At 43.7% G+C, this 14,717-nt stretch overlaps 1 protein-coding gene across 3 annotated transcripts in view; it reads left to right on the top strand.

The window, feature by feature from the left end:
- DDX4 (DEAD-box helicase 4) overlaps window positions 1-14,717 on the top strand; it is a 1,871,246-nt gene that overhangs the window by 32,109 nt on the left and 1,824,420 nt on the right. For 2 of the 3 annotated variants that reach the window (XM_069627287.1, XM_069627288.1), the window contains exon 2: window positions 9,623-9,708. In XM_069627287.1, coding sequence (XP_069483388.1) covers window positions 9,637-9,708 — 72 coding nt within the window. In that variant the 5' untranslated portion in view covers window positions 9,623-9,636. Of the gene's footprint in view, window positions 1-9,298; window positions 9,411-9,622; window positions 9,709-14,717 lie in introns of all 3 variants that reach the window. The other variant, XM_069627289.1, reaches the window with a different exon arrangement.

Here is a 14,717-nt window from a genome sequence, read left to right on the forward strand (position 1 = left end):
TCGAGAACATTCAGCGTCTGACATATCAATCAAAATTGAACGTTTTTTCTTTGCTCTCGTTCCACAAATCCGCAAATGTTTATTGTGAGTCACGCGCTGTTCCTTTTGGGTACACAGGGTGTACGTTTTGTCTAAATGAAGCACTTTGATTGCACAGTGAATTGCAAAGCTGGTGCATGAACTTGGCACTAGCCCACCGTAAAGGTTATGTTGCTCCTAATCGCTGGTACCACGTACGGGCATATTGGACCTTGTCTGTCGTCCCAAAAGACGGTTAAGTAGATCCAGTGATTGACATGTAGCTGCAGCTGACGGTTGAAGAATCCATTGGTCGGGGTCTGGAATAGATGACAATCGCAGAACGGCACGATGTACCTGTTTGCAAAAGATAAAAATAGAAATGTGTCTCAGTAGCCGATCTTAATTACAATTAATCATTTTCTTTATTAGCGCAGAGGTGACACAATGTGAACCAAGAGAATACAGCGTGGAATATCAAAGTACTACGCTATTTGATTCTGAGGATAGTGCAATGGAGTATGTTGAGCTCTAAACGTATTGCGTAAACTGGGGCAAGAATTTGAGGTGCACAAACAATGTAATGATTTATTAGCGTAGAACCAGGGAGAAACGAGTGGTGGTCTACATGCGTCTCGATGCTGGCTTGCCCATGTGCCCGGTAGATAGCCCAGCACACAAAGGTTGTACTAGCACTTCATCGCAATATGCCACACAGAACGAACAAGTACAATGTAACCCAGCAATAACGGTCAGCTATTCGTATTTCAACTAGTTGTGGTATGAAATTGTCTAAAGAGAAACTTACATTATATTCGGCATTTCCATTTTCTTGGCGTAATGCAGACTCCACCGTTCGTGTCAACGATTTTTTCATAAACTGAATTTATATGTAACTAGGTCCAGTTTCTGAATGGTCAACCTTATCATATCATACGTTATAACACCCTCTTCAATTCAGTCCCTTTCGGAATGGCCCCAGCCTCTCAATGTAAAAAAACAATAGAACCTTATACTGTGCGCGGGACACGTGGGCCTCCCAGCTCCCATGCTAAAATTAAAAGCTGGTGACCTTCACTAAAAAATGAACATACATTCTTACTTTGCAACATCCCGTTTCAACCCATCCATGAGAACATGAATTTTGAAGCACGGGCAGAGGAAATTGGGGGCTGTCGCTGCTCGTTGTTCGTGGCGCTGCTGAGCTGTAGGGAAAACCTGCCAATGACAGTCCCAAATTAGTCAATGTAACACAAAAACTGAGTCAAAAAGTGTCTAGTAATGGGCCCACCTCTGCTTATCTCATGGACTCCTACCCCATGGCATGTTTCCATAGTCAGTTCTTCGTGCAAGGCATAAAATAAAATAAAATAGCAATTTTCTATGCAATTCTGTCTGTTTGCTAATCAAACAAACACTTTTGTAGCAAAGATAGCTCTTTAAGTTGCCCTCTTCAATGAAAGCACACCGCGCCCTGCACATCCTCTCTTGCCCTCTGCTCTCTTCCTCCTCTTTTCTCTGTTTACTTCAGGTCCTAATGAAGAGAAAAGTGCAGCAGTAATCATCTCCTCTCCTCTACTCTTAAGTGCGAAGACATGTGTGGCAGTGCTTGCCAAGAATGTGTTTTTCTGTTTGATAAATTGCAAAGCAGATATAATTGGGATGCTACTTTTATAAGCTTTTAATAGGCTGTCTGACAAAGACCAGTATGTGTCAATTTTATATTTTTTAAAAGACAGTCGTGCAGTTACATTCCTAACATGTAGGTTGTTATATAATGCTTGATTGCATCATACTGACGAGCGAACACTTTTGAAAATGCACATGATCGAATGCACTGGATGGCAAACCTAGTTCTGTAACCTGCATGTTGCATACATCTTGCAACTGGTGCTTATCCGATGAGCGGTTTTATAGCAGTTACCCTGTAAGTGAGATGGCAGCAAATTAGAATATTCCACCTAGTTTGACCAGTTCTCTGCCTGCTACACCTACTACTCTGCTTAGTCTCTTACTTTCTGTCCTCTTAAATAATGAATAGACAAGGCTAACTAGATTTTTACGCAAAACAATGATCAATGGTACCGCCCAGACTGTACATCGACACATCTGCTGCAATACCACACACTGTGTTATCCTCCAGAACTCACTTTGCTCTATGATTACATTATATATTAGCACCTGCGGGAGTGAGCTGGCCAAACTGTTTTCAGAGCCTTTTTACTCCTTGACATTCTATATTATCACCCAGTTGCTTTATACCAGCTACCCTGACATTGAGATAACCACAAACTACGATATTCCATCTAGTTTGCTTAGTTCTCCGCTTGCTACGCAATCCACTCTTTCTTTCCTCTTACATAATGAACAAAGCAAACTAGATGCTTATGCAAAGTACCGATCAATTACGCCATCCAATAGAATTTAAAAAAATATATGTACATCTACAGATCTACTCAATGCCAAACTCTGTAGTTAGCCTCCAGAGTTCACTTTACTTTATGATTATGACTGCATTATATATTCCCACCTGCAGGAGACAGCTGGCAAACTGTTTCTAGAGCCTTTTTAACATATCTGTGTCCATTCATGCAGCTAACCATTTACATTTTGTAGACACTGCGCTGTGGTTCGCAAAGTCTTTTCGCCCAATCGCATAGTCGTTTACATTTCATGACGGGCCAGTAGCATTTGCAAGAGATGTTTGAAACATTTATGTAACATTTACTTTGTTTGCAGTTAATGTCAAAAGTTTCACTGGGCATGGCTGGCCTCTGGGTGGCATCAGTGTACCAAACAAAGCGGGTTTGTAGTGACATGCACCCTTGTACACTAATCGCGTTATTCATTTGTTGCCCTCGATTGCTATGGGTCGAGTGCATTTCTCTTCAGTAGAATAGGGAAACTAAGTTACCCGACCTGCAGGACAAGCTGATTTTTAAAGAATTGCAAGGCCTGAATCCTATAACTAATGTCTTATTTCAGCAGCATGCAAAACTGCTGTATTGTTGCTCATTTTGTGTCTTGGGTACAAAACTTCAGATGACATTAACAATATTAGTACAAAATTGCTAATCAAATGGGTCTGTTTGCTAATCAAAACAATTTTCATTTACAAACTAATCAATTTTTGAAAACTAATTTATGCCTTGTTCTTGCGTGCCTAGAATGTTTTGTGGCTTAGGTCTAATCCCTTTTGTAGGACGAGCAGATATTCAGCTTTTTGCGGAACTTTATTGCAAGGCAACTGCCAAAACCCAAATATTCTTACACACTGTTATCCATTGGCCATTAACACGAAAAAGGAAGGTCCCACAGTAGCTCGACTAAACTGTGAAATGTGAAAGCAATCGTAATGGTAATATTTTTTTAAGAAAAGGACTGAGAGGATAGATTTCAAAAGACAAATTGCATACTTTATTTGTACAGTTTATAAACCTTTTTTGGAAAAATTAAAAACAGATTGTGATTTAAACGATTTAACAAGCTCTGCTTTGGGTGGACATGGCACGCTGGCAATGTTTTGTGGCACTGTGTGTGCTCTGAGCAGATTTGTGCGCAATTCCATGAGTATGCATCTCAACGACATTAACAATAAGATCTTTCACAAAATCGAATTCCATTTTCTCATCTACTGGTTTGACAACCCATTTTTTTGCTTCTTTTCGTAAAGGCCATAGTGTAGCGAAGCATCCCTAAGTTTCCTGCAGTCCTAGATTGTTCATAGCCTACATTCTGGTTATGCGCTAATACCGCTAGTAAAGTCCTAGATTTCATCCCTTGGATGCCGAAATGCAATCTCTTTGGCCTGTACTTTAGGCACATATTGTGGAACACCTCCAAATCTCCTGTGAGACAGAATTCTGTGAGTCCCTTCAGTTCTCTTGAGAGTTTATCAAACACAATCTTCTCAAGGGCTTTGTGTGGAAGTGAAGATGGGATCAACCACTTCTTCTGTCCCTGCTCTGGGGACAAAAGGCCATGTTCACATTGGTGGAAATGTTGGTGAACGTTGGAACAGTGGTGCATTAGTGACAGCCGTTTTTCCAGTAGAATTTCTACAGACTCATCACATGTTTTGGAGCTCCACCAAAGATGGTTGCTTTTTTTCCCTGCAGCTGCGATTTTTATTTTATTTTTTTTTTTATTTGGCAACATGCCATACTTCAAATTGATGTTTTAATATTTGGATACTGCTCTCTCATTGTCTTGGCTATTGAAACGTGTCTGTCCGTGGCTGAGGTCGATTTGCATTCCCCTCGATTGTAGATCTTCCAGTGATTTTTATAAAACCAAGTTTCTCCATGGCCACTGAGGATTTACATTGGGACACCCGCACGACCACCGAACTCAACATTTTCTTACTTTCTATGTCCTGAAAATGGTAGGTGCATACTTGGCAGAAAATCCGGGGCTGTCGCACTGTCCATCGCTGGCTAGCTTGAACCGTTTGTCGGGGAATGTACTTTGAATAGCCAGTTGTTCAATTTTCCAAGCTTCACTAATGGCAGGGAAAAGATAATCACGTTGGTATTTGTAGTATTGCGTTTTAGAAATTGAATGTTGTCCCACAAACTGAAAGAAACTGGATAACTTCGTGAAACTAGAGCCACTGAAAAGTAAAACTCCTGCACACAGTAGATTGCCAGCTGGCAGTTTTCCCCAGCATCGGTTGAGCGTACTTGTGACTTTTCACAGGTGGCATGTATTTTGAGGTTACTGCCTTGTGTTAGACGAGTCACGCTCACACAATGGCTTCCCACGTACTTCCCCTCCCACTGAATGCACACATTTCAGCATCTTTATAATCTCCATCAAGCTACTGTCTAATACTATGTATTTGGCCTCTTTTATTAGACTGTCATCCGGCAACACTGTTGTTTTGGACTGAAATGTTGTGGACATATCAGCCAAACTGGAAATACTATAGTCAATATCTTTGTCTGTTTCGTCGGTTAATAGTGTTGATGCTTCAGTCTGTCATTTCAACATCTGTTACATGACCATGGAAAGGAGAAAACCTCAATGTGGACTGTCTTTTTGGGGGGCATTTCTTTGGCGGTGTCTATTGTGTCAAGTGGTCATCGAGTAATGTAAAGCTTTCTTTTATAATTTCACATTCATCTGGCAGAGCAGGCGCATTGTAGTAATGGTCCAAAAACACTTTGCTGGATTCGCTGTTCATATTAAATTAATTTTCTGGCCATTGGACATAAGCATCTTGAGTGTGAACACGCCATGCCTCAATTAATAGTTCCTCAATGGTGAAAACAGTTTGGCAAGCCGCATCTGTCATTTGTATCGCTGTCTGTGTCTGCATAGTCTGTACTCCATCGGGCAACTACAGGACAGATAGGAAAAGGGATATTCAGTGTAAATCCAACATAGTGTTGTACAATTTACATTAAAAAAAATCATATAATGAAGGCCTCGGCACAAACCAATTGCCAACAATAAAAAGTGTTTATAACCTTATTTTTATTTATTTTCCTTGAAACCTTCTTTACTCTAACATTAAAATCAGCAAGCTGGCGCACCGACTCAGAGCAACAAGCCTCCTGTTCAATATACAGATCTTGTATACATCCCTACAAAAAATAGTATCCATTTAAAAGAAGTCATTTGCATTACACATATAATTAGTGACTTTCTTTCATTAGATGGTACGGTCAGTACGCATACCTCTGGCTCCGGATCAACTGCAAGGTCTCGTTCCGGAACAACTACAAGGGATAATGTAATTGTAGAGGACGCTGCAGCATCTCCCTGAAACACAGTACTTGCATTACTAAGGGCGAAAATATTGGTAACTGGATACACAATTTGGTAAGACGACAAAGGTACATATAAATGGTAAAGTGTGAATGAAACATGTAAATATGATCAGATTATCTCATCCAATTGAATGTCAATACGCATACCCCTGTCACCGGATCTACTACGAGGAATGTTGTAATTGTAGTGGACGCTTCATCTCCCTGAAACACAGTACTTGCATTAGTAAGGACGAAAATATTGGAAACTGGACAAACAATTTGGAAAGACGACAAAGGTACATATCAAACCACGATAAACATTGTGTAAAGCAATGATACCTTGCGAAAATATGATCACATTATCTAGAATTCCGTGCATAAAACCAGTCTGGAACAGAATAGCTAGGTAAGATTACCTGATACGCGCTCAAAGTGGTTGATAACTACAGTACTTTACTTCGAAATAGATATACATTTACAAATGAAGGAGATATGATTAGGAAACATGCCCTTACCTTGACCAGCAAACAGTTGGATTCAGCAAACAGAGTAATTAGTGGCAGGAGAACAGGGAGATGTTCACAGGTAGCACACTGACGAGTTCACTCGAAGCGGTTACAGAGTAGCACGTTCATGAGTTGACTTGCAGTGCTCAAAGATGTTCTCATGGTAAATATCAAGTGGTTTATAAAGAATAACAAAAAGGGGTGTGTTTGTGAATGAATGACGTGTATGTTGTGGTATTGTCTATTGCAGGTGAGCGGCCTGCTTCAGGGGAGCCTGCCTGCAGACACATGGTCTGAGGAGGCCATGTGAGCAATGACCCCTGGGCGTAAGATAGCTTTTGAAGTGTACATGGTGTTTCGCACCTTGGCCGTTCGCGCCCCTGACTGCCCCCCATGGCAGCGCACATCCACTGGTGCAAACATCCTTTGATAGTTGAGGGGGGGATGGATTGGCGGGGGCGTGCAGACAAGACACCGGAACACTGCGGAATGGAGACACACTTGATTCACTTAAAAATTGAAATAACCAATGATAAAAAATGTTTTATTTGGTTTCTTATTTTGATTGCACAAAAATACTAGACATTGAAAAAGGTCTGGTTGCAGCTCAGCGAGGGAAAATCCCCTGTACTGGGGAAAGTTTGTCTAATTGCACCAACGAAACAGGCGGGTATTACTCGTCGAACGCGGTGTCCAAGCCTCCCATGAAGCCACCATGTGTACGAACGATGGGCCACCAGCCGGTACCACCTGTGAAAGAGAAAGATACAAACTGTTTTTAAATGACCAAGATAAGTGTATTAAACCTTGTCAATGACAATTCTTGTATGCAATGGCATTTTGCAAGGACAAATGCTAACTAGACACTGCACTATATTGAACAACTTTTATGCGACTATTACTAGAGAATTGCAAGACTAAACTGATATGACCATGATATATTGAAGTTATGCGAACATGGGGGACAACCATGAAATAGTAGTGGCCTAACTGACATCACAATCAGACTATACTTACTCGTTACTTGGATTACGAGGCCGAATTGTTGCGCGAAGTTCGTGCATAAGCACTATCAAAATCCTCCTCCGCGGACCTTGTGAGGCAGGCTGCCGTGCAGTCTGGCAGCTCGGTAACGCATTGCGGCTGTGGATCGCCTTGTGATATGTAGGACAAGCATCCAGAGTTTTCTAGTGCGCACCGATTGCAGGTACACCAGGTGGAAACACCGTCCATGCGACTAGGTCCAGGCTCTTCATCTGTTGAAACGTCCGCCCAACTGTCTTTCAAAGCCCCATTGCTGAAAGAGCTTGCTCTTTCCAGTAATTCCTCCTTGGAATACTCGGGCTTGTACAGGTAGGGCATTATTGTTGATATTGTGTGGTAAACAAATGAAAATAATTTATAGCGGTGGTACTGGTATCTGTTCACACGGGCTACAAGCAGCAAAGGTAGCTGACCAGAGCTCAGAAACGAGTCACAGAACACTCAAAGAAATACAGTGAGAGGAATGTAAAAGAAAATGTGCTGTTGTGTTGTGAAACCCTCTGTTTATACTTATCGAGGAAAGAGGCTTCCTGCCGTTTCCATGGTGACACGTCACTTGCTGAGGTGCAGAGTATGTTGACACGAGATGTGCTTTGGCGTTGTGAAATGGGCGGTTCACGTCTAGTGATGTCAGGCTCAGGGGAAATGATTTAGTGCTGCAAACGCAGGTCAACCAGGCCGATGCGGCAAGTGATAAGATTATCACAAGATGGCCGTGCCCTGCTGCCTGATGTTGCTCGAGTTCGAGACAAAAACTCGGGTGAGGTGCATAGGAAATGTTTGTACGATAGATCGAATTATGGTTAAAAACACATGGCCGAACCATAGGGACAATAATAGTTTCTGACCAAACCATTTAAGTTGTCCCTCATTTCTCTGCAGTAGCTTGAGGCACCGTTCGATGTTTCGAAGCCTGTGGATTTGCGCAACACTTGCGGTATGGCATGAGAACCACTGTATCTATTTAGGTTTGCTCTTTGGGTACCTGCCAATGAGCCAAGAGACTCTTGATTTTTTAAAAAAAAGCCTTGAGATACCTTTTTTAAGATCTATTATAGGTGGGTTTGAAAGGTCCAATTATGAATCTCTAAAGACTCCTTCGTCATGAGCCACTGAAGGCTTTCTTCGAGGTTAAAGTGAATTGAGGGTTGGGGGACCATGAACTAACTGAAGTCTCGCCCAGCACTTAATTTGCCTAACGTCGATCACTGAATAATTTTCCATCTTTGGCGAAATGTGATGTTTGCAAAATATGAAAAGCATTAATTTATTTGAAGTGGCTGTTCACTAAAGATAGTACTAACCCGTGACTATTTATGTATACATGGTTGCACTTTTACTGCTGAGTGGAACGTGGCCTTTTGGCCATAAAGTAAGATTAAGATTATCCAAACAAATAGCTCTATTTTGGTGCTCAAAGTTTTAAATGAGTCACTTCTGTGTATCCCTGGAATAAGTCCTTTGTCATTTACCCACTTAGATTTCAGACTGCTGCAGATGTGTTTTCTGACCCAAGCGCTCTTTATTTATTTTATCGTGCTTATGTTGCCTTAGTCTCAGTTTCTGGACTGTATGTAATGGTAGTCTAGCAGTACACCCATTGAGGGCTCAGAGTACTTGTATTCCTTACAGATGCCTGAATCACTGAATATTGTGTGCGTGTGCAACTGTATGGTCCAGTCTTTGGAAACCTGGGTTTTGCTTTGTCTCTGAAAAGGTTTTGAAAAATTATACCCAGTCCACTTAGCACGGGATCAGCGTGGGTTATTCTTAATGTATGATTAAGTTAGGGAAGCGAAACATATTCAATTCTGCATGGTTTAGTAGAGATGAGCCCTACAGATGGGGAGTTACCTATTTTTTGAACATTTTCTAGTAACAATTGCTACGCATGCTTATCCCGTAACTGATAGCTGTAAGGTAACCCTGTTTAGCACCTTTTTGCAAATGCTGTAAATTCTGGGCTTTTTTCAGAGGTGCAGCTGTTTGGTGAAGCCACACTGTGCTATTTGAGTAGTCTTGTGTGGCGTGTTCGCTGCGCATTCATCTGGATTTCTGAAAGCTTAGCATTTCCATTCTGGAAAAAGTGAGTTTGAACATAGCAGTAAGTATGATACAACCCCTCCCTGCATCCTAGCTCTCTGTATGTCTAAAATGTTTGAATAGTGCACATATGTGAACAGTAAAAGATTGGTGTTCAAAGGATAAGGTATATGTTTTGTTGGTTTACATTTGTAGTATGACCCCTCTTTAAAGTGGAAAATGTCGATTCTTTTTCAAATTATTTTTTTTGGGCAGGTGTTGGAGCAACCATGGCAGATGAAGACTGGGATTCGGAGCTGACAACTGGTACATCATCCTTTGTCCCTTCTTTTTCAAAGTTGGTAAGTATTATGTCTTCTAAATAAATAAATTAGTTGAGTACATAAAAGCATTAACCCAAAGTATGGTACATGATAAGCATTGGTGCACACTTTTGTATTGTATGGATTCACATGTTGTGAATATTCCCAGTCATCAGGCTGGTAAACCCTGGTACTTTGACTGTGTAATTTTCCTATGGAAAAACTATCATTTCGAGTGTTTCGTCGTCGTGGGTGCTTTTGGTACCTACCAATGGGACGTCAAGTGTATAGCTTCGCCCCAGCAGCTTCCCCATAGATTTAATCAGTCTTCCGAGCTGTTGGGATTCCGCGCGTTTCTCTCCTGAGAGAAAATTAAATTTCTTCGAAAATAACTTTTCTTCAAATTTCATCTTCTGGTACAACCGACGTCGAAATAAATCAGTTTCCATTTCCAACCATGGACATTTCAGGACCTAAACTCTTTATTTAGGCCATGTGAAACCTGCGACAAAAAAACGTTTACGAAGGGAATAGGCACACAGGAGTGTCTTTACTGCCTATACCCGAACCATTTGGCCGACGCCTGCAACATTATTTTTTTTTTTGCATTTATAAAGCCATAGGCAACCCTTGGGCATTGTGGCGCTGTTACATGGCATCTTAGTTGCATTCACAGATAGGAGAACATATAGCATACATGATGTTACATAGGGGCGGTAAGGCTACACAGAGGTTGCATAGTTTATGGATTACCGAATTGAAACAGGTTACATACATTTATTAACTTTGTACACATTTCAAGAGAAACATCTGCCAGGGTTTCTCTCAAAAGACCCTTAAGGACAACCAATGCCTAATCTGGCTCAATGAAGGAGCCTATTGAGGTTGGCTTGTCACGGAGTGCAAGAACAACCACTCCTTCTGACAGGAGGTCGCCGTCAAGACAGAGGTCCAGGTCTGAGGAGCCGGTGGCAAAGAAGCAAAAGGCAGGTGAGGCAAAATTGTCCTCTGGGCACCATAAAGCCAAACATTCTTTACCCGTAAAGAAACCTCCATCTTGTGGTGAACGCCCATTCAGGGACCAGACACCCTTCCAAGGGTCTGTTGTTGAGGTCAGCGTTGGACAAACCACAGGAGAATGGCTCTGACTTATCCTCGGACCCGTCCAGGAAATCTGTTGACGGACATACACAGAACCAAACCCGCTACAGCATCATCCTTGACCTTGTTGGAAAAAGTCTACCTCGACAAGAGGCAAAAACGCTACTTGCCGGAATCTCGGAGAGCCTCTTCCAGCCAGGATTAGTCATCGAGACACCCATCAACGGCCAAATCGTTGTTGAAGTCTGCTCCGACAACAGCATCTCCATCAGGGTCTACATCTCATCTCCAGTCGACGACCACTTAGACCACCCCGTCAACTACCACTTCGACCCACCCGTCGACGACAAAGAAAGTCTGTTGAAAAGCATACGCGCCCAGTTGGAAATTTCAGAATAGCCGACAGAATGCAATGTACTGTCCCCTAAGGGTATTATAAAAACCCCAACTGGGACCATGATGCAGCGCGTCAGGCTCTCCTGTGAATGTCTCCTTGTGAGTACCCAGTTATCATGCCAGAAGACCTTCTGCAGCACGAGATTGTCTGTCTGATTTTGAGCCTCCACCATACAAATGTCAAGGTGTCTGAGTCTGACCCTGAAGAAGGAACTTCTGATCCTTCTATCCAGGGACCATCTAGAGTGAAAAACACGCCTCTAAAGTCTCAAACACCTACTCTGCCATCAACATCTGCAGGAATAGGTGGTATGCAAACACAATACCCCCTTATATATCCACAATCCCTGCTTTCGATGCAGGTCCTTACTACACTGCAGTCTGTTAGGTCAGCTTGAAGTCCGGCTCCCGCATCCTCAAGCTCCAGCAATTCAACCCTATGGAGAACCTTATGTTACCCCCTCAACGAAGGGATCCAATCTATCCCTGTAGAGACCAGGGCATACGCCTGAGGGTTTAAACGCCTCCTCCACATGCATTCAGTCCACATAGGTGAGACCAAGATGGTGAATTGGTCGACGCAGTTCCGAGGGATACAAGTTTCACTGCATCCTCGTCTCCACAGAGAGCCGGCGCAGATCCAGACCAAGATGCACTGGGTAGCCCGGTTTAGCCTTCACCTCTGTACGATATCTGGGCATTTCATTCCATGTCCAAGGCATGCCAGGAGTTGGGCCTAATTCCAGATGAGAAGAAAGATTGTTTCCTCTTTGACCATATGGGTAAACGCAGGAAGGCGGTCTTCTCAATATCCATTCTGGATCATGTGTGTCAGGACGGTCTCGGTACTAAAATATTCTTTTACAGAGCCAGTGGTTAAAGGAAGATTGGAGAAGTTTAAGGCTCCAGATACTATGCCGAAATGCCTCACTTAGCAACTTGCTCCACAGTCGGTTGTCTCAGCGGCAGAAAGCTGCAAGGCTCGAACACTGCATGAGAGTGCCACTCCGCCAGACAATACCATTGCTGCGACAACTCTTGAAGCGGTCAATGCCCTGGCAGTAGTCGCTCGATATGATTGAGACGTGGCACTGTCTGACTCCTTTATTGGATAACTTGCCCTGCAACAGCAGAGAAAAGAGGCCAAGATGCTGCTGCGTGAAGGAGAGGAAGCCCCGAAATGGCGGCATCAACGTCGCTGTAGACTTGGCTGAAATTGGGTTCAAGCAGATCGGCAAAGGCGTAGTTATTAGGCTCCAGGCATGGCTACATTGCACAGATTTTCGCCAGGAAGTGCGACACAAGGTCATTGATATGCCATGTGAACGAGAAAATCTGTTCAGCGCCCTTAAAGCCATGAAGGCGGAATCGGACACGACTAGGTCTCTCACGGCCCTTCAAAGCAGAAGATCCTTTCGCGGAGCCTCAGGCAATGCAAGATTCTCTGCCTCCAGAGACAAGAACTATAGTAGGCCCGGATATTACTCTCAGGGCTACAAGCGGAATGATCAATCCTCCCAGTGCAACAGAGAATACCAACGGCAAAGAGAGCACGTATCTGCCACCTCCCAGAGAGGTAGGCAAAGTGAGGCACAACCATGACTGTCGCAAGGGCAGTTAGGTGGGGGGAAATGTGGTGTTCTACCCCAACGAGTGGCAAACCATAATGAACGACAGGTGGGTGCTAGATCCAGTACAGCCACTTGTTGGAGCGCCCACAAATACCGCAATTATTTTTTTCCCAGTTTTTTTTTGTCCCAACCCCCCCTCTGCTCTTACCCTCCACCCCCTACGAAGGTATCTCACCTGCACCATCAGATTTTACAGAACAAGATACTTCAGATGCAAGCCATCCAACATTCCTCCCTCAGCAAGAGGAAAGGGAGTATACTCCAGGTACTTTGTCGTCAAAAAACCAGACTGGAAGTGGCACCCTATTCTGGATCTACGAAGACTAAATAAGAACATGAACAAATTCAAAATGGTAACGCTCCAGGAGGTCAAAAGCCGTTCAACCCCAGGCATTCCTTGCGGCCTTAGATTTCAAAGATGCATACTTCCATGTGTCAATACATCCAAGTACAAAGTACCTCAGATTCATAGTAGGCGCAAGCCATTATCAATTTCGGGTACTGCCTTTCGGCCTGAAATCAGCATCCAGAACATTCATGTAGTGCTGGCACCGGTAGCGGCCTTCCTCCTGAAACAAGGCCACCACGTCTACCATACTTGGAACGATTGGCTAGTTCGAGGGTCAACGTTATCAATAAGCCTCAACTTCTCAACCAGACGCTTCTCCAAAAGTTGGGCTTTACAATCAGCTATACGCAATCCTGTATAGTTCCCTCAAGGAGTTTGGTTTTCCTGGGTGCTCAGCCCCTTACAGGCCACAATCTGGTCCAACCTTCTGCAGAAAGAATCAAAATATTGATAACTCTAGCAAGCTCATTCACGCCAAACCAGCTAGTCAGTCTGCGCATACATGGGTCTTCTGGAGACCATGTCCTCTTGCATTCCGCTTATTCCCCACTGCCGGCTGCACATGCGGCCAGTGTAAACGTTTCTGGCTACCAGGTGGTACCTAACCCAGGGTTCCTGGTCAGACAAGGTTACTATCTCCCGGACTCTGTCAAACACACTGAAATGGTGCCCATACCCCTACAACATCGTGTAAGGAATGCCACTGATGGAGCCCAATTACCATTTTACCATTCTAACTGATTCTTCCCAGGCGGGATGGGACGCTCATTTGCACAAGCACCAGGTTAAAGGCTGCTGGTCCCCGGAGGAAGACGTCCTACACATCAATGTACTGGAATTACAGCAGTGCACTCGGCTCTAAAATCCTTTCTTCCTCTAATCAAGAATTCGGTGGTGCGTGTCCTCACCAACATGACCACAATGTTTTATCTATGGAAGCATGGCGGAATGCAATTTAAACACCTTGTCACAGGAAGCACAGACCATCTGGCATTGGGCCATCTGGCACAATATTCTACTTCAGATATTCCACTTGCCTGGGATGCAGAACGAGCAAGCAGACACCCTCAGCGGCGACTCCATGCAGGCGAACGAGTGGCAACTGCACAGCATCCAGATAGTCAATGTTCTGAAGGGGATGGTCATCTACCCCCCCCCATAGAACTTTTCGCCAGCCCCAACAAGCAGTGCCAGAAATTTGCCAGCAGGATTCTGCATCCCGAATCTCGGGGGACGCCTTTTTGTTCACTTGGAACGGGGTGTTTGCTTGCGCGTTTCCTCATCAGGAGAACGATACAGATGATACGCAAAGGTTGTTGCAGAATAATCTTGGTAGCCCCGTACTGGGCCCAGGCAGACATGGTTATCGGATTTTCTTCAAATCTTTCATCATGAGCCAGGCTCTCTCAAGTGAACAGCGTGGCTCCTGACCACTCCGAATTCGGTCATTTGAATATCCCTCAGGACTGCCGGCGCGCTCTGCTCTCTGGCAGCAGCTAGAGCTCCCTCTAGCAACATTTTCTATAGCCGAAATGGAGGATTCTGTGCATGTTGTGCACAGTAGCCTAAAC

Source organism: Ambystoma mexicanum, chromosome 6p, assembly GCF_040938575.1.
Source record: "Ambystoma mexicanum isolate Mex_15411 chromosome 6p, UKY_AmexF1_1, whole genome shotgun sequence".
NCBI classification, from domain to species: domain Eukaryota; kingdom Metazoa; phylum Chordata; class Amphibia; order Caudata; family Ambystomatidae; genus Ambystoma; species Ambystoma mexicanum.